Here is a 20,531-nt window from a genome sequence, read left to right as displayed (position 1 = left end):
AGTTTGATGGAGGAGTAATAATGGTCTGGGGCTGTTTTTATGGTTTGGGCTAGGCCCCTTAGTTCCAGTGAGGGGAAAAATGTACGCTACTGCATACAATTACATTCTAGACGAATCTGTGCTTCCAACTTTGTAGCAACAGTTTGGGGAAGGCGCTTTCCTGTTTCTGCATGACAATGCCCCTTGCACAAAGCTAGGTCGATACAGAAATTGCTTGTCAAGAGTAGTGTGTAAGAACTTGACTGGCCTGCACAGATCCCTGACCTCACACCCATCGAACACCTTTGGGATGAATTTGAATGCCAACTGCGGGCCAGGCAATAATAATCGTCCAACATCAGTGCCCAACCTCACTCTTGTGGCTGAATGAAACCAAGTCCTCTCAACAATGTTCCAACATCTGATGGAAAACCTTCCCAGAAGAGTGGAGTATGTTATAGCAGGAAAGGGGGGACCAAGTCCATATTAATGCCCATGATTTTAGAAAGAGAAGTTCGACAAGCAGGTGTCCACATCTTTTTGGTCGTGGTTTATATATTGTACATGCAGTCATGCACAAGTAAATGGCAATATATGCTATACTCACACTCACTCACACTCATAGACAGCATACACAAGAGCATGAAGGCATGCCAAATAGCTAAGGTAACTGAGCTAAACGACTACCGCCCCGTAGCACTCACTTCCATCATCATGAAGTGCTTTGAGAGACTAGTCAAGGACCATATCACCTCCACCCTACCTGACACCCTAGGCCCACTACAATTTGCTTACCGCCCCAATATGTCCACAGACGACGCAATCGCAATCGCAACCGCACTGCACACTGCCCTAACTCATCTGGACAAGATGAATACCTATGTGAGAATGCTGTTCATTGACTACAGCTCAGCATTTAACACCATAGTACCCTCCAAACTCGTCATCAGACCCTGGGTCTCGACTCCGCCCTGTGCAACTGGGTACTGGACTGACTGACGGGTCACCCCCAGGTGGTGAGGGTAGGTAACAACATCTCCACCCCGCTGATCCTCAACACTGGGGCCCCACAAGGGTGCGTTCTGAGCCCTCTCCTGTATTCCCTGTTCACCCACGACTGCGTGGCCATGCACGCCTCCAACTCAATCATCAAGTTTGCGGACGACACTACAGTGGTATACTATACTTGATTACCAACAACGACGAGATGACCTACAGGGAGGAGGTGAGGGCCCTCAGAGTGTGGTGTCAAGAAAAAAACCTCACACTCAACGTCAACAAAACAAAGGAGATGATTGTGGACTTCAGGAAACAGCAGAGGGAACACCCCCCTATCCACATCGACGGGACAGTAGTGGAGAGGGTAGTACGTTCTAAGTTCCTCGGCGTACACATCACGGACAAACTGAATTGATCCACCCACACAGACAGCATTGTGAAGAAGGCGCAGCAGCGCCTCTTCAACCTCAGGAGGCTGAAGAAATTCGGCTTGTCTCCAAAAGCACTCCCAAACTTCTACAGATGCACAATCGAGAGCATCCTGTCGGGCTGTATCACCGCCTGGTACGGCAACTGCTCTGCCCACAACCGTAAGGCTCTCCAGAGGGTAGTGAGGTCTGCACAACGCATCACCGGGGGCAAACTACCTGCCCTCCATGACACCTACACTATCAAGGACAACAACCTCCCGAGCCACTGCCTGTTCACCCCGCTATCATCCAGAAGGCGAGGTCAGTACAGGTGCATCAAAGCAGGGACCGAGAGACTGAAAAACAGCTTCTATCTCAAGGCCATCAGACTGTTAAACAGCCACCACTAACATTGAGTGGCTGCTGCCAACATACTGACTCAACTCCAGCTCACTTTAATAATGGAAATTGATGGAAATTGATGTACAAAATGTATCACTAGCCACTTTAAACAATGCCACTTAATATAATGTTTACATAGCCTACATTACTCATCTCATATGTATATGTATATACTGTACTCTATATCATCTACTGCATCTTTCCATCTTTATGTAATACATGTATCACTCATTCATATATCTTTATGTACATATTATTTTTCCCTTTACACTTGTGTGTATAAGGTAGTAGTTGTGGAATTGTTAGGTTAGATTACTCGTTGGTTATTACTGCATTGTCGGAACTAGAAGCACAATCATTTCGCTACACTCGCATTAACATCTGCTAACCATGTGTATGTGACAAATACAATTTGATTTGATTTGAATCCAATCTGTACCTCAGGGTAGCATGCGTATGTTAAGTAACATATTACATTTAATCTGGGCTTAAGAACAGGACTCCGTGGGCTTTGAGAAACAATGTTAGGCACCGTGATCAAAGCAATGCTGTTGTAACATGTCAGGTGTTTACCTGCTCCAGCTTCAGCCTGGGACTCAGTAGTTCTGCCTCACAGTCCATATATCAACACGTTTCAACCATAGCCACAACAGGAATCATAAAAGACAAGAACGCACACGCAGGCACGTAGGGCACATAGGCACACACACACACTCACAAGCATGCACACATACATTCGCACAGGGGTCGAAAAAGAACCCAATGTTCATTCTTGAGTCAAAGTAAAGATACCTTCATAGAAAATGACTCAAGTAACAGTGAAAGTCACCCAGTAAAATACTACTTGAGTAAAAGTCTAAAAGTATTTGGTTTTAAATATCCTTAAGTATCAAATGTACATGTAATTGCTAAAATATACTTAAGCATCAAAAGTAAAAGTACAAGTATATATCATTTCAAATTCCTTAAATTGAGCAAGGCAGACGGCCACATGTTCCAGTTTTTATTTACTTTATGGGTAGCCAGGGGCTCAATCCAACACTCAGACATAATTTACAAACTAAGCATTTATGTTTAGTGGGTCTGCCAGATCAGAGGCAGTAGAGATGACCAGGGATGTTCTGCATACGCACATGCACAAACATATGCACACACACACTTCTCTCCTCACCTGCCGCGGGGTATATCCACATTATCCTTTCTCCAGCGTAGAGAGGGAGGTGGGTCTCCCTGCACCTGACACTTGAGCTCCACACTCTCCTCCACCAGGACCACCTGGTTCACCAGTCGACGCACAAAAGTGGGTCTCTCTGGAAAACCACGAAACACATAGACAGACAAGACAGTAGTCTATAAGCTTTCTAAGCAAGGTTTTAAAACATAAACAGATAGCATGTAGCCACTGCAGCCCTTACAGGTAAGTACAGAGAGAAGTGTCTGTCCAGTATCTGTCCTTACCGAAGACAGAGAGCTGAGCCGTCTCACTGTCTCTCTCCCCCACCATGTTGGTGGCCACACACACGTACATCCCTGCATCACTCTTCCTGGTGTTGGAGATGGTCAACTTCCCTCCACGAATCTGACAGTCAAAGAGAGATGGCTCAACAAAGTCTACATCAGACAATCTGGGATGGGGGGTCATTTAGTCTGAGCAGACACAGAGGACCGGGTCCTCGGGACGTAGTACTCACAGTGATCCTGTCATCTTTGAGGTCCAGACGGGCCTTGTCTTTCCTCCAGAAGGTGGTGGGCTCTGGGTGCCCACGAGGAGGCTGGCACTCCAGGGTGGCAGGCTCCTCCACCGCCACCACCAAGTCCTGGGGGTTCTGTCTGAAGTCATCACGCAACACTGGGAGAAATATATATATAGAGAGAGAGGGGGGAATGAGGGTCTTTCTAAGCAAGGTTTTTAGTTGGTTCATCCCGCAACATTTGTGGACATAATCCACAGTACTTCTACTTTGAGGATAAACCAAAACAAATGCATGGACTGCACACTGTAAAATGGCATGTAAATACAGTACAGTGTAGAAATTAGATCCATTCTGTCAGTCAGTAATAGAGTCCAGGTACGGCAGATAGAGTATATTGTGGTGCGAATAACTGGAGGCGAGCCATAGCCCAGAGCAGATCTCTAGTCAAACAGGAACTGTGTGGGTTGGTGTCAGAGCCCAGAGGCTGCACTGTCAATCACAGTCAGCTGTGGAAGACGAGCTCATGGGTGTCTCAGTCACACAGGCCTAGCCAGGTCTATAGAGCTATATGGCTGGGTGGGTTCTGTCCATAGAATTAGGAATTATATTTATTTTTTGTATGTTTTACTTACTTAGTAATTTAATAGGATCTCTGTGGTTCTGTCACTGTCATACTCCTCTCCTCACTCAGACAAGCCCTTCTTGCTCCTCTTCCTCCCACTCCAGTCACTCCTGTTGTGCCACATCAAACATGGCACCTCCAAAAAGCGGGATATTCCAAATGAAAAGTGGATACAACACAACTCACAAGCCGTATGTCCCAAAAATGCCCACATTCCAGCTGTATTTGTTTCCCAACAGTGATGACAAAAAGAAAACTCACAACAGTGGGAGGGCACACATTTTGATCAGCAATAAGGGAATTTAGATGCAATAATGCACACCTCTGAGAGGGTAGCAACCCAACACAATGAGATGCCCTCACAGATGCCCTCTGTTCATGGCCAATCACGCTGGTGTGTGTTCTGATTTTAAGACATTGAAAGTCAAGCCCCCTCCCTGCAGTAGAAGCCATGCATAGTGTGTTGTCAGGGTGTAATTATTTCAGAAATAGGGGCCCACCGCTGTCTACCGCTGTCTGATTGGGTATCACTCAATTATTCCAAACAGCAGTTCAGAGTTGGCTGTCTACATTTATCCTGTCAGGATATAGAACGATTCTGAAATGGGCTTCAATCAGTGGCAGTCGGTGATGTTTAAGATGAGGGAGGATGATAATTTTTTTAATGAGCATGGCCTTATTTATAGTAGAGCATATTAGATGACTGCTATTCATATTCCATTCACCCAGCTCAATGTAACATCGATAGGTTTATGTTACTACATCATACTCTAATTTCCCTTTACCCATCATGAGGTTGCTAAGTGAAGTGAGAGAATTTTTTGTAAACAAGGTGACAGCCGTATCACTGGCTATCATTCAATACTGCCTTGCACACTCTTGTCTGCATCCAGCTGATCTAGGGTGAAATCAGTAGTCCTACAATTGCAAATGAGAGTTTCTATTGGACAAATTCAGGTATGTTTCTCCCCGTTCCGTTCCGTTTGCTTTCGTTTAAGAAAAGTTTTTCAACAGAATCGGCAGAATGAATACACACCTGATCACACGCAAACACAGTTCACTTTCATAGCAGCCACATAAAAACTGCATGATCACTTTGCTTGTAAATATAATTCCTTCTCGCAACTAGGAACTCTCCTCCTCTGACCTTTTCCCTTCACCTGTGGACTTCAGTGCACAACACATCACTGTCTGTGACCAGGCAAAAAAAAACGGGTGTTCGCTAGCTAAGTAAGTGAAAGTGAAAAAGTACAATGAAATATAGCTAGATCGCTAGATCGCTCGCTCTCTTGCTTCATAGCATCCCTCTCTGTTTGAGCCGGATGTTTGAGTAGGCTTAACTAGCTAGCTAGCTACATTCACAGGATAAGTGAAAGTGAAAGTTTAAAATAATTCAACCAAATTTAGGTAATAATTTAGGTCTCGCTCTCTCTCAATTCAAGTCAATTCACTTTATTGGCATGACGTAACAATGTACATATTGCCATAGCTTACTTTAGATATTTACAATATTATGACAATAAGAATCAAAATTGTCAGCGGGACAACAGTAACAACAATAACCAAGGGTCAAAATAAGCATACAGTATAGAAAATGTGCAGAAAATGTCCAGGTCTGTCCCTCATCTTATGACAGGCAGCAATGTAGTGCGCTTCCAACCCACAGCTCTCCGTGTCTTCTCAAAACAGGATGGGTAGCCTATTCTCATCAGAGAGGTCTTTGAAACCTTGAAAAAGCCTGTAATTTGCCAAGGATTTTCTAAGGTTTTGATCAGTAACCATGGTCAAATAGTTAGCCACGGTGTATTGTCAATATAGGGCCAGATAGCACTGCATTTTTCTTTGTGCTTGTGCTTGTGTTTCCCAATAAGCAATGTAGTTTTGTTTTGATTGTGTTGTAATTTCTTTATTCTGATTGATTGGATATCCTGGTCTTGAGGCTTCAGTGTGTTCAGTAGAACAGGTTTGTGAACTCAGCCCCAGGACCAGCTAGATGAGGGGACTTTCTTTGCTCAGCTCTTGGCATTGCAGGGCTTGGTAATGATATGAGAGGGGGGGCCACAGTACTTTAGATGTTTCCAAAACTGAACTGCTCTTTTATGAGTTTTTATTATTAGTGGATATTGGCCTAATTCTGCCCTGTATGCATTGTTTGTAGTTTTCCTATGGACATGTAGGAGAATATAAGAGAGAATACTCTGCATGCAGGGTTTCAATGGGGTGTTCAATTAGAATAGTGGCCAATTCGTTGATGTAAATATTGAAGAGTGCAGGGCTCAGATTGCAACCCTGGCGAAGGCCACACCGCTGGTTTCCTGCCGATTTTAATGCTGCACGTATTGCCAGTAAACATTGATTGAATTATGTCATATGTTTTACCCCTACACCACGTTCAATAACTTTGTAGAAAAGTCCTGTATGCCAAATAGAATCAAATGCTTTATGGAAGTCGATAAATCAAGCGTATATTTTGGTATTATTTTGGTGGACATGTTTATCTATCAGGGTGTGTAGGGTGTAAATATGATCAGTCGTGCGATGTGTTGGTATGAATCCAATTGGGCTTTTACTCAAGACATTGTGCTTATTAAGGAAGTTTAGAACTCTTTCATTTATAATACTACAGAAAACCTTCCCCAGGTTACTGTTCGCACAAATCCCTCTGTAATTGTTAGGGTCAAATCTGTCTATTTTCTTAAAGATTGGGGTTACGAGTCCTTGATTCCAGATGTCAGGGAAATAACCTACACTCAGGATCAAATTAAACAGTTTTATTATAGCTAATTGAAATGATGCACTTCTGAGTTTGAGCATCTCATTTAGGATGCCATCAGGTCCGCATGCTTTTTAAAATGTGAGGGTCTGATGTTTCATATAGAGCTCCTGGTCAGTAATTGGGGAGTCCAGTGGATTTTAATTGTCCTTTATAGTTTTGTCTAATCCCTTCAACTTCTCTTGAGTTTTGGCATTGCTCTGCATTTGTGTCATTTTGAACGGTGTTGTAGAGTGTTTTAAAATGGGTTGTCCATATGTCACCATTTTGTATCGCCAATTATCTCTCTCTCACTCTCTCACTCTCTCTCTCTCTTGCTTTTCCTAAATTTTGGAAGAAATGACCTTGTCCAAAACTGTTCAACTATTGTCTTTCTCTCTCTTTGATTCAACCACTCACCGCATTTTATTTATTTATTTATTTTTAACCTTTATTTAACCAGGTAGGCTAGTTGAGAACAAGTTCTCATTTGCAACTGCGACCTGGCCAAAATAAAGCATGGCAATTTGACACATGCAACAACACAGAGTTACACATGGAATAAACAAAACATAGTCAATAATACAGTAGAACAAAATAAAACAAAAAGTCTATATCCAGTGAGTGCAAATGAGGTAAGATATGGAGTTAAGGCAATAAATAGGCCATAGTGGCGAAGTCATTACAACATAGCAATTAATCACTGGAATGTTTGATATGCAGAAGATGAATGTGCAAGTAGAGATACTGGGATGCAAAGGAGCAAGATAAATAAATAAATACTGTATGGGGATGAGGTAGGTAGATAGATGGGCTATGTATAGGTGCCGTGATCTGTGAGCTGCTCTGACAGCTAGTGCTAAAAGCTAGTGAGGGAGATATGAGTCTCCAGCTTCAGAGATTTTTGCATTTTGTTCCGGTCATTGGCAGCAGAGAACTGGAAGGAAAGACGACCAAAGGAGGATTTGGCTTTGGGGGTGACCAGTGAGATATACCTGCTGGAGCGCATGCTACGAGTGGGTGCTGCTATGGTGACCAGTGAGCTGAGATAAGGCGGGGCTTTACTTAGCAGAGATTTGTAGATAACCTGTAGCCAGTGGGTTTGGAGACGAGTATGAAGCGAGGGCCAACCAACGAGAGTGTACAGGTCGCAATGGTGGGTAGTGTATGGGGCTTTGGTGACAAAACGGATGGAACTGTGATAGACTGCATCCAGTTTGTTGAGTAGAATTTTGGAGGCTATTTTATAGATGACATCACTGAACTCGAGGATTGGTAGGATGTTTTATTAGGGTATGTTTGGCAGCATGAATGAAGGATGCTTTGTTGCGATATAGGAAGCCAATTCTAGATTTAATTTTGGATTGGAGATGCTTAATGTGAGTCTGGAAGGAGAGTTTACAGTCTAACCAGACACCTAGGTATTTGTAGTTGTCCACGTATTCTAAGTCATAGCCGTCCAGAGTAGTGATGCGGGCGAGCAGGTGCGGGCAGTGATCGGTTGAATAGCATGCATTTAGTTTTACTAGCATTTAAGAGCATTTGGAGGCCGCAAAAGGAGAGTTGTATGGCATTGAAGCTCGTCTGGAGGTTAGTTAACACAGTGTCCAAAGAGGGGCCAGAAGTATACAGAATGGTGTCGTCTGCGTACAGGTGTACCAGAGAATCACCAGCAGCAAGAGCAACATCATTGATATATACAGAGAAGAGAGTCGGCCCAAGGATTGAACCCTGTGGCACCCCCATAGAGACTGCCAGAGGTCTGGACAACAGACCCTCCGATTTGACACACTGAACTCTATCAGAGAAGTAGTTGGTAAACCAGGCGAGGCAATAATTTGAGAAACCAAGGCTGTTGAGTCTGCCAATAAGAATGTGGTGATTGACAGAGTCGAAAGCCTTGGCCAGGTCGATGAATACGGCTGCACAGTAATGTCTCTTATCGATGGCGGTTATGATGTTGTCAGCGTGGCTGAGGTGCACCCATGACCAGCTCTGAAACCAGATTGCATAGCGGAGAAGGTACGGTGGAATTCGAAATGGTCGGTAATCTGTTTGTTAACTTAGCTTTCGAAGACCTTAGAAAGACAGGGTAGGATAGCTATAGGTCTGTAGCAGTTTGGGTCTAGAGTGTCACCCCCTTTGAAGAGGGGGATGACCGTGGCAGCTTTCCAATCATTGGGAATCTCAGACGATATGAAAGAGAGGTTGAACAGGCTAGTAATCGGGGTTGCAACAATTTCGGCAGATAATTTTAGAAAGAGAGGGTCCAGATTGTCTAGCCCGGCTGATTTGTAGGGGTCCAGATTTTGCAGCTCTTTCAGAGCATCAGCTATCTGGATTTGGGTAAAGGAGAAATGGTAGGGGCTTTGGCGAGTTGCTGTGGAGGGTTGACCGGGGTAGGGGTAGCCAGGTGGAAAGCATGGCCAGCCGTAGAGAAATGCTCATTGAAATTCTCAATTATAGTGGATTTGGTGGTGACAGTGTTTCCAAGCCTCGGAGCAGTGGGCAGCTGGGAGGAGGTGCTCTTATTCTCCATGGACTTTACAGTGTCCCGGAACATTTTTGAGTTAGTACTACAGGATGCAAATTTCTGTTTGAAAAAGCTAGCCTTAGCTTACCTAACTGCCTGTGTATATTTATATATTTGCTGTAGTTTATGATTTCAGTACTTGATTCATTCTCTGATCCTTCGATTAGGTGGACAACATGTCAGTTCATGCTGCAAGAAGTTGTCATAATTACTGTGTAAAGTCTATGGAAGGGTGAGAACCATGAGCCTCCTAGGTTTTGTATTGAAGTCAATGTACCTAGAGGAGGACAATCTACATTATTTCATTCAGGCTGCTTTGCTAAACACCAGAAACAGAGCAAGATGGTTATTGCTTTTTCTGGCTTTGGTCTCACAACATATTCTAAATAAGGTATGCAAATATGACATGATGAATCTTAAACAGCCATACTGCATGTTGGCCAACTCTGGCAATCAAGTGCTTTTACTTACTTCTTATCAAGTTACCATCTAAATGCTGTCCAACAACTAGGACCACTGCTGGCGTTGCTGGCTGCGGAATGGTGTGCTTTATAATATGATCTCTCTTGACAGAGGTCTGCTAAAAAGTAGTTGGAGTTTGTTGAATATTCTATGTGATGAGAACAGCCTGCAGGGGCGAGTCACTTTCTCAACAGCAGTCAGAGGGCTGTCCTATTTCTGTCACACATGACACATGACAAACACACACACACACACACACACGCACACGCACACACACACACATACACGCAACGACGTACGCTCGAACACTATCTCTCTCCAACGTAAACATACTGTATACACACACACGCATGTGCGCACGATCACACACTCTCTCTCTCAAACACGCACACACAAATATACACAAACACAGTTGCCTAGGTCACGTACAAACATTTTCTGATGAGCATATTACCCTTTTTCAAAAGAGCGAGAGACAGAGATATATATAGAGAAAGACAACATACACACAATGGGGGCTGGAACTGGGAGGGGGTTATTTGCAGTGGGGGATTTTTTTATAAATAAACAATGTATAACAATGTACAATTGTATAAGCAAGAGAAGCTTGAGGAGCAAGGGGGTAAGGATGCACAGTGATTATTATAGGTTATGACTTGAAGTAACATCAATCAGCAGGTCACATCCAATCCCTTATCTTTAATCCCATGACGCACCCAATTGCATCCTACTCCTTAGGTGTATGTCTGCCTGGTGGCATGTCTTGACTATAACAGTGAGTGCTTCTCCCTTCATAACTTTTACCATTGGCACATGAATATACACACTCCTCTCACGTGTACCAACGTCTCCTTCTTCTCGGTGCATGTTGGCTAAAGCCAGCCAGCCACCATGAAGGCTTAACGTTAGTTAACCCTTAACTACAGTCATGTAGCATTAGCATCTCCTCCTCTTGTCATGTAATGTAAATTGAAGATGTAGATGGGTGAGGATGCTCTCCTCCCTCCCCTATTCCATCCATCCCTCGCTCTCTCTCTCCCAACCTCCCAATTACAGTATCAGTGCTCCCACAGACCACACTTCCACATCTATAATTGATTAACGTTCCACTCTTCTGTCTCTTTATGCATTCACTGACTCTCACGCTTCTCCTGCTCTCAACCTAACCTAACCTACTTTCTCTACTGCTCCCTTGTGCCTCTCTCTCACCCACTTAAACCTAGATGAACTGCCTTCTACTGTACAACAGCATCTGGGGCTGGAACTGTGAAGATTTTGGTTTGTAGCCTACTGTGTCTGAGTGCACTGTAGCATTGAAGAGGTGCTTTGATGGTATGGTAAATAGGTTTCAACAGGCCTGATTTGGTACAATTCTAATCAAATAAAATAAAATGTTATTGGTCACATACAAGTGTTTAGCAGATGTTATTGCGGGTGTAGCAAAATTCGATTTTAGTCTGGTGTTTGGTGCTCTCTAGTGAATGAGTGAATCACTGGGTCATCTCTTGCCCAGTCATACTGGAACAGGCGTACTGGCCCACAGGCCAGGTGTGTTTCTAGGACTGAACACTGAGAGAATGCTTCTGCTACATTACATTGTAGGTTTGGGTGCGAGAGAGGGAGAGGGAAGGAGAGAAAGACAGAGAAAGAGAGAGACAGAGATAGAGAGAGCAAGAGAGAGAGGTAGAAAAAGAGCGAGAGAGATACACATGGAGAGGGAGCGAGGGAGAGAAAGCGAGAGAGATACAGAATTTTATTTTATTTCGCGAAAGCGATCGCTCGCATCATAAAACCTTCCAGCAATATTGTGAAAATGTTATGCATCAGTAGGAGTGTGAGTCAGGGATTTGAATCTGCCCTTTTATCCGCCTTGTTTCACTAAAGCTGCTATTGCCCGGGGAGTGTGGGCTTTCTTACATGCACTTGTCTTACTTTCCTGAGATCACACAGTGCAGTGTTGCAAAAGGTTGTTCAACCACAATGGAAATAATTAGATAATGCAAAATAATGACCATAAATGTGTTCATGTTTTCTCACTAAACCCAGGTTTAATTAACAATTTAACTGTACAGCTTTTCAGAGTAGGTGTGTAAGAGAAACAATGAGAGACAGAGAGAAGCAGAGAGAGGGAGGGGAATAGGCATGTGAATCTCAGAGAAAAAGGCTTCCATTTATCTTCTTCAATATGCCTGCTGTTCTCTCCTCTCTTCTCACAGACAAATGATAAAACAGCAAACAGGCAGATGAATGCATTAAATTCAGCATTTCTCTTCATCTGTCAAATTCTGCTGGGATTTAATCGAGAGAAGTGGTGTCAGAGAGAAGCAGTGAAATGCCTGGGACCATCTGTGCCTCGAAACCATCCAGCATGTTCAAACACATCAGTGGAGAGGAGAGCTGCCTAGCTAACTGAGAGAGTGGAGTGGGGAGGGATATTCTAAACTTTGTTTACTGCAAGGCTACGAAATAATTTAAAAAATAAACTTTTTTCAAAAAATTATTAAAAAAAGAAAATGGAAAAGTGGTGCATGCATACAGGTATGTATTCACCCTTTGCTATGACGACCCTAAATAAGATCTGGTGCAACCAAAACCTTCAGAAGTCACACAATTAGTTAAATAAAGTCCACCTGTGTGCAATCTAAGTGCCATATGACCGGTCACATGATCTCAATATTTATACACCTGTTCTGGAAGGCCCGAGAGTCTGCAACACCACTAAGCAAGCGGCACCATGGCGATCAAGGAGCTTTCCAAACAGGGCAGGGACCTGTGTAGAAGTACAGATCAGGGTTGGGATATAAAACAATATCCAAAACTTTGAACATCCCACGGAGCACCATTAAATCAATTATTAAAAAATAGAAAGACTATGGCACCACAACAAATCTGCCAAGAGAGGGCCACCCACCAAAACTCATGGACCAGGCAAGGAGGGCATTAATCAGAGAGGCAACAAAGAGACAAAAGATAACATTGAAGGAGCTGCAAAGGAGCTGCAAAGCTGCAAAGCTCCACAGTGGACATTGGAGTATCTGTCCATAGGACCACCTAAAGCCGTACACTCCACAGAGCTGGGCATTACAGAAGAGTGGCTAGAAAAAATTGCTTAAAGAAAAAAATAAGCAACGTTTGGTGTTGGCCAAAAGGCATGTGGGAGACTCCCCAAACATATGGAAGAAGGTACTCTGGTTAGATGAAAATAAAATTGACAATTTTGGCCATCAAGGAAAACGGTATGTCTGGCACAAACCCAACACTTCTCATCAGCCCGAGAACACCATCCCCACAGTGATGCATGGTGGTGGGAGCTTCATGTTGTGAGGATGTTTTTCATCCCCAGAGACTGGGAAACTGGTCAGAATTGAGGGAATGAAAAATCTTGAAGGAAACCCATTTCAGTCTTCCAGAGATTTGAGACTGGGACGGAGGTTCACCTTCCAGCAGGACAATGACCCTAAGCATACTGCTAAAGCAACACTCGAGTAAACATTTAAATGTCTTGGAATGGCTTAGTCAAAGCTCAGACCTCAATCCAATTGAGAATCTGTGGTATGACTGTACACCAGCAGGAACCCATCCAACTTGAAGGAGCTGGAGCAGTTTTGCCTTGAGGAATGGGCAAAAATCCCATGGGCTAGATGTGCCAAGCTTATAGAGACATACCCCAAGATACTTACAACTGTAAATGCTGCAAAAGGTGGCTCTACAAAGTATTGACTTTGGGTGGGGTGAATCGTTGTGCACGCTCAAGTTTTCAGTTTTTTGTCTTATTTCTTGATTGTTTCACCAAAAAAAATATTTTGCATCTTCAAAGTAAAAGGTATGTTGTGTAAATCAAATGATAAAAATCTCCCCAAAATATATTTTCATTAAAATAAAGGTAAAAAAATATATATATATGGTTAGAGCTATAGAATGTAAACAGGGGGAGGAAGTGGCTACAGGAAAACAACATCATTTCCAGCAACTGACAAAGTGAAAACTCATACAAAGTGGACAAAGTGAAATTCATATGATAATCAATGGTATCGATCCATAATCATACTTGTGCATACATACACATCCTGTTGGTTATTTCATTGTAGAGCAGGGGTCAGCAACAGGCGGCCCACTGGGCCAAAGTCAGTGTTGGTGAAGTAACAGCTGTTCATAAGGTCACCACCACCAACCCTCTGTGCCAGGTGAAATCGTGGATCAAAACAAGTCCAGCCAAATGGGGGAGGAGGGGGAACGGATGACGGCCAGAAAGTTGAAACAGGTGAGTTCTGCCTTCCACAGGCACTACTGAGCCCCTGGAAGCAGCTTACACTACCCACTAGGATTACTCACACCAAATCTCTGTTAATCACATTCGGGCACATGCCCCCTGGTCTGTGCTAACCTACCATAGATTTATCAGGACTGTAGAAGCAGTCTGGGGGACAGTTAGAGGTCAAAGGTAGCAGTGGAGGACAGCGTCACTGGTATCCCACACACTGACACAGTCTACCAACACCCAGAGAGCATAGGCACTCACATTAAACCATCTCCTGTCCCTTCTCCCTGCACAATGCACCTGGGCAGATAAAGATGGACTATCAATCAGAGGCCTGACTGCAATGCCACCTCAGCAAATGGCATCAACTCTTTGCTGATGACAGTTTTATAGACAGATAGGCATGGGGAATCAGTCAAAGCTTTCTGATGATAGCTCATCAGTGGGTGATCACAATGAGTCTCCTCTGATGGAGGACATTCCATCTCCCCTACACACTGCATACACAGACCTCATGTACACCACACACACACAGACACATACGCACGCACGCACGCATGCAAGCACGCACACACACACACACACACACACACACACACACACACACACACACACACACACACACACACACACACACACACACACACACACACACACACACACACACACACACACACACACACACACACACACACACACACACACACCTCTCAGGGAGCTCTATTTTAACATGTTCCAAAGTGCCTCTGTGTCAAACATTACTTCCCATTCAGCTGTCTGTGCTGGCAGTGAGAGTGAGCTGAGAGTAAGCAGGGGTGAAATACAGAGGAAGGAGAGCAGAGAAAGATTAAAACATAACCGCTCATCCCACAAGAGGCCTTTCAGTGGCAGACTTCCAGGAATCAGGTTTAATTTTTTACCCCTCATCTTCTGTCAGTCTTCTGTCTTCTGTCTCTGTCTTACACACGCACACACACACATATCCGCGGGCAGGCACGCATGCACACACACACACACACACTGATCCCTGTTTCTTCCGGCAGCAGCAGTAGTTCTGCTTGCATTCTCTTGTCCTCCATGACTCTCTATAACCCCACTGAAAAACCATCTGGTTTATTTATTCACAAACCTTAGCACAAATCTCTCCCACAGCCATCACTCTCTCCTCCTTCAAAAATGTTCAGCCACCGCTTTCACAATCTATCCCTCCATCCCTCCATCTCTTCCACCCTATCTGTTTAAATCCCTCACTCCCCATCTCTTTATCCATCTCTCCCTGAAGGGTAAAAAAGAAAATACCATGTAAAAGCAGCCTGTTAATGTATTTTTTGGGATCATCCTGAGCCCGCAATCATAATAGAAAACCGTTACAGTAAATACAGATATAGCAGGTCATTACCAGAGCTGTGTGAAGTGAACCTCAGAGGACAGAGGACAGTGTACACAGAGCATTCGGAAAGTATTCAGACCTCATGACTTTTTCCACCTTTTGTTACGTTACAGCCTTATTCTAAAATGGATTAAATAAAACAATTTTCTCATCAATTAAAACACAATCCTCCATTATGACAAAGCAAACACAAGTTTTTAGAAAATGTTGCAAACGTATAAAAAAAAAAAAATTACCTTATTTACATAATTATTCAGACCCTTTTCTATGAGACTCGAAATTGAGCTCAGGCGCATCCTGTTTCCATCAGAGCAAAAACTAAGCCATGAGGTCGAAGGAATTGTCTGTAGTGCTCCGAGACAGGACTGTGTCGAGGCACAGATCTGGGGAAGGGTACCGAAATATTTCTGCAGCATTGAAGGTCCCCAAGAGCACAGTGACCTCCATCATTCTTAAATGGAAGAAGTTTGGAAGCACAAAAACTCATCCTAGAGCTGGCCGCCCGGCCAAACTGAGCAATCAGGGGAAGTGCCTTGACCGAGCTCCAGAGGTCCAGGTCCGTCAGCGCTGCTGCCGGAGTCTCCCGCCTGTCCGGCGCTGCTGCCGGAGTCTCCCGCCTGTCCGGCGCTGCTGCCGGAGTCTCCCGCCTGTCCGGCGCTGCTGCCGGAGTCTGAAGAGCCCCTCTGCCCAGAGCTGCCAGAGCCCCTCTGCCCAGAGCTGCCAGAGCCCCTCTGCCCAGAGCTGCCAGAGCCCCTCTGCCCAGAGCTGCCAGAGCCCCTCTGCCCAGAGGCGCCAGAGCCCCTCAGCCCAGAGGCGCCAGAGCCCCTCTGTCCCGAGCAGCTGCCAGAGTCCCTCTGTCCCGAGCAGCTGCCCCTCTGTCCCGAGCTGCCCCTCAGTCCAGTGGGGTCATTAAGTAGGGTCGCCGTGGTTCGGAGACCACGGAAGCGGACAAGGTGTGGGACTAAAATTATGGTGAAGTGGGTGCACGTCCAGCACCAGAGCCGCCACCGCGGACAGATGCCCACCCAGACCCTCCCCAATACGTTCAGGTTTTGCGGCCGGAGTCCGCACCTTGGCGGGGGGGGGGGGGGGGGTACTGTCACACCCTGACCATAGTTTGCTTTGTATGTTTCTATGTTTTGGTTGGTCAGGGTGTGAGCTGAGTGGGCATTCTATGTTACATGTCTAGTTTGTCTAGTTCTATGTTTGGCCTGATATGGTTCTCAATCAGAGGCAGGTGTTCGTCATTGTCTCTGATTGGGAACCATATTTAGGTAGCCTGTTTGGTGTTGGGTTTTGTGGGTGATTGTCCTTGTTCCTGTCTCTGTGTTACTTTGCACCAGTATTAGGCTGTTTCGGTTTTCGTGTTACGTTTATTGTATTTGATTCGTGTTTACTTTGTTTCATTAAACATGGATCGCAATAGCCACGCCGCATTTTGGTCTGACTCTCCTTCACCTAAAGAAAACCGTGACAATGATAGAAATGCTCATGCTTTTGATGTATCAAGTACGCAAATGTAAAATTTTGTAAAAGTGTATTGTTTGTGGAATATATTGTGAGATAATTTTTGGTATGTTTCTCCATCAGCTCTTACGGTATGTTTATGGAAATGGTATCACATTAAAGTTTCATTAACCATCCGTTTGAGAGTTAACCATTCATTCAGCTGGGGGTGCTACGGTAAGAGCTTGACCCTCATCAATCCTGCAGCCCTGCCTCTGAATGGTGTCCCCTTGGGTCACCAACACTAGGACTTCAACGGTCAATCTGGCATCTCCACAGGCAGTGGGAAAAATGTATGTTGTGTGATGGTCATAACTATAGACAATTGTATGCAATGGAGTAGTGAGTATTATTCATAAACTGATCATTTAAGACTGTCATGGAAGGAATAATAATTTGTCAGTGATCATTAATGCTAACTTCTATGGTTTCAGAAGACGGTAAAGGCTATCCACATCAACAACTATCTATGGACACATCATGCTGTATATTGTTGTCTGATTGATTTACAGTTTATTCAAACATGTTTGCAAGGATTGGATACCCATATACTGTATAGTAGAGTGAATTCATCTATGTTGATACACCGTTATATTCATATTTATCTGTTTCAATTGTCATATGTGCTACAGTGCTTCACTGTAAATCAAATTTAAAATTACAGTCAGTCACCTCTCCCTCAATTATTGGAGAGTTAAATAAGCAGAATAAATGTTTTCAACACCAAATTCAAGAGCTTAAGTATGTGCTCCAAAATGAAATGGAGTCTGCAAAGAGACATCGCCTAGAGGAAGAAATTCAAGCCAAAGAACAAGCTCTGAATGACCTCCAAGGTCAACTTCAAGATGTCTATGAGGAACCTCAAGGCCTTAGACGCTCTGTCAGACCAAAGAACCCTGACATACAAAATGCTTGCATTGCAAAGAGAAAAACAGAAAAAGGAAAAAATACTTATCATCCAAAGTCAGACGTTACAGAGAGCCAGCTGGCACTTCTGATCGACACATTGGAGAAAGGAAAGGATATTGTCATGAGACACTGTCTTTAAATTCGAGATCACATCACACCGTCAACTGAGTTAAGGAGTCGTGTCGACGCATGTGAGGCAGTTACAGCAGATATTATAAAAATTGCATATGAAAGAATATCAGGCATGAAGAGTTCGATGCCGAACTGGAAAAACGTTGTCTCCGTGAATTACTTGATAGCGACTACAATCGCTCCATTTACAGAGGTACTGTCTCACAAATGAGTCTCATGTCCAGTACAGGAAACTAAACTTACTTCAACTATCATCCAACAACCCTCCAATTCCCCAGCATCATCGTCTCATGGGGATGTTACTTATCTGGCTCAAGCCTTCAAAGATCGCATAGCCCTTAATCAACTTCCAATGCCAGAGCCATTCATATTCAATGGGGATTCAATTCAATTCAATTCCTTGAGTGGAAAGCCTCATTTGTGTCACTTAGCGATCGAAGAAGCATCTCATCAGCTGACAAGCTTTATTATCTTAAGAAGTACATGGGTGGCCCAGCTCGTAAGACCCTGGATGGTACTTTCTACAGAAATGATGACGAGGCCTACAAAGACGTGTGGAACAAACTCAATCATAGATACCTACACCAAGGATTGCATACCTGTAAACCACACCCACATTCCGACCTGTGAAATGGCCAAGCACTGGAATCATCTCTCCACAGAAGTAGATGAAATCCAACTCCTGAAGGATTGTGAGGTTGGCCTTCTGATAGGCTACAACTGCTCAAGGGCTATGGCACCAAAACAAGTGATTTTAGGTGGAAATTATGATCCCTACGCTGTTCAAACTGACTTAGGATGGAGCACTGTGAGGCGCTCATTACCGTTCCTCGATACACCAAGCGTTGCTAGTTTGTGTCACCAGGTCATTGTCAAAGAGATCCCCTCAGTAACCCCATTCACATTCTGGAGTCCGATTTCAAGGCTGCCAGTGAAGATGGCAAGACAGTGTCTCAGGATGACATCCTCTTCATGAACAAGCTGAATGATGGTATAAGGACAAATAGTCATCCCCATTATGAAATGCCCTTGCCTTTTAAATGCCCTTGCCCAATCTACCCAACAGAAAACAACTCGCCATTGTATGGCTCAGCCATCTCAAGAATAAACTGTTAAAGGATGAAAGGTATAAGGAACATTATGTCAAGTTCATGGATGAGGTTATTGAAAATGGTGACCTGGAAGAAGTTTAAGATGATGGAAATGAAGGCGAGAAATTGTATATTGCTCATCATGGCGTTTATCATCCTAAGAAGTCAGATAAGCTACGTGTAGTATTTGATTGCTACAAGGCAACCAGTTTAAATGTCCATCTGCTTCCAGGGCCTGATTTGATGAACAAGCTGAAAGGTGTTCTCATGTATTTTCGGCAGCACCCTATTGCATTGATGTGTGACATTAAGAATAAATTTCACCAATTCCATGTGCCTGAAATTGACCGAAACAATCTGCACTTCCTTTTGTGGGAATAGTGAGACATTACTGTACAGCCACAAGAGTTTCGCATGAAGGTGCATCTGTTTGGAGCTGCATCATCACCTGGATGGATCACCTGGATCACTATGGGCTGAAGCATCTAGCAAAGGAGAACAGAGACCTAAACCCTCTATGCTCACAATTCATCATGAGCAAACTTTTACGTAGATGACGGGGTCACAAGCATAGACAGTACAGTACATGCTATTCAGTTTGCACGTGAGGCTTGAGAACTTTGTGCAATGGGTGGTCTTCGACTGCACAGGTTTGCATCCAATGACAGAGCTGTCCTAGAAAGCATACAGCCATCTGAACCTGCATCCGACATTAAGGACATTAACCTTGCATTATTACTTTCCATCAGAAAGAGAACCAGAGATTCAGTGGCACATTGAGTCTGACAGCTTCATGTTCAATGTCACTCTCAAGCACCAACCTGCAACACGTCAAGGTATACGGTCTATGGTTGCCTACTTGTATGATCCTTTTGGGTTTGTAGCTCCATTCCTGCTCAACGGAAAAAGAGTACTGCAGGAAATGTGTGGGCATGGCACAGGTTGGGATGACCCTCTGACTGATGAACTTCAACCAAAGTGGGAATGTTGGAAAAACAATCTTGTTCATTTGGAGAAGGTGAACATACCCCGTATTTATGCACCTGCTGACATTGGAAGGATTACCAAAACAGAGCTACATCATTTATCTGATGCAAGCACGAGAGGATATGGTCAGTGTTCATATTTGAGACTCAAGAATGAAGAGGGAGACATTAATTGTGCTTTAGTCATGGGAAAATCTTGTGTCACTCCCACAAAGGTCACAACTATTCCCAAACTAGAACTCGTCCAGAGCGTGTGGACTCACCACCGCCCTTTACATACTGCTGAATGGATTGTTTTGGCCCGCCTCTCATTAAGCAAGGATGAGGAATGCACAAAAGGTATGGTCTTCTCTTCACCTGTTTTTTCTGTCAACATTCATTTAAAAAATATATATATTTCACCTTT

At 44.0% G+C, this 20,531-nt stretch overlaps 1 protein-coding gene across 5 annotated transcripts in view; it reads right to left on the bottom strand.

The window, feature by feature from the left end:
• LOC109892552 (roundabout homolog 2-like) overlaps positions 1-20,531 on the bottom strand; it is a 210,641-nt gene that overhangs the window by 53,708 nt on the left and 136,402 nt on the right. For all 5 annotated transcript variants that reach the window (XM_031826451.1, XM_031826452.1, XM_031826449.1 and 2 more), the window contains exons 3-5: positions 3,482-3,639; positions 3,249-3,369; positions 2,962-3,100 (exon numbers count right to left, since the gene is read on the bottom strand). In XM_031826451.1, the coding sequence (XP_031682311.1) occupies positions 2,962-3,100; positions 3,249-3,369; positions 3,482-3,639 (418 nt within the window). The remainder of the gene's footprint in view (positions 1-2,961; positions 3,101-3,248; positions 3,370-3,481; positions 3,640-20,531) is intronic.

Source organism: Oncorhynchus kisutch, linkage group LG6 (assembly GCF_002021735.2).
Source record: "Oncorhynchus kisutch isolate 150728-3 linkage group LG6, Okis_V2, whole genome shotgun sequence".
Taxonomy (NCBI): domain Eukaryota; kingdom Metazoa; phylum Chordata; class Actinopteri; order Salmoniformes; family Salmonidae; genus Oncorhynchus; species Oncorhynchus kisutch.
Note: the sequence above shows the minus strand (reverse complement) of the source record. Positions and strands in the feature narration are given on the sequence as shown.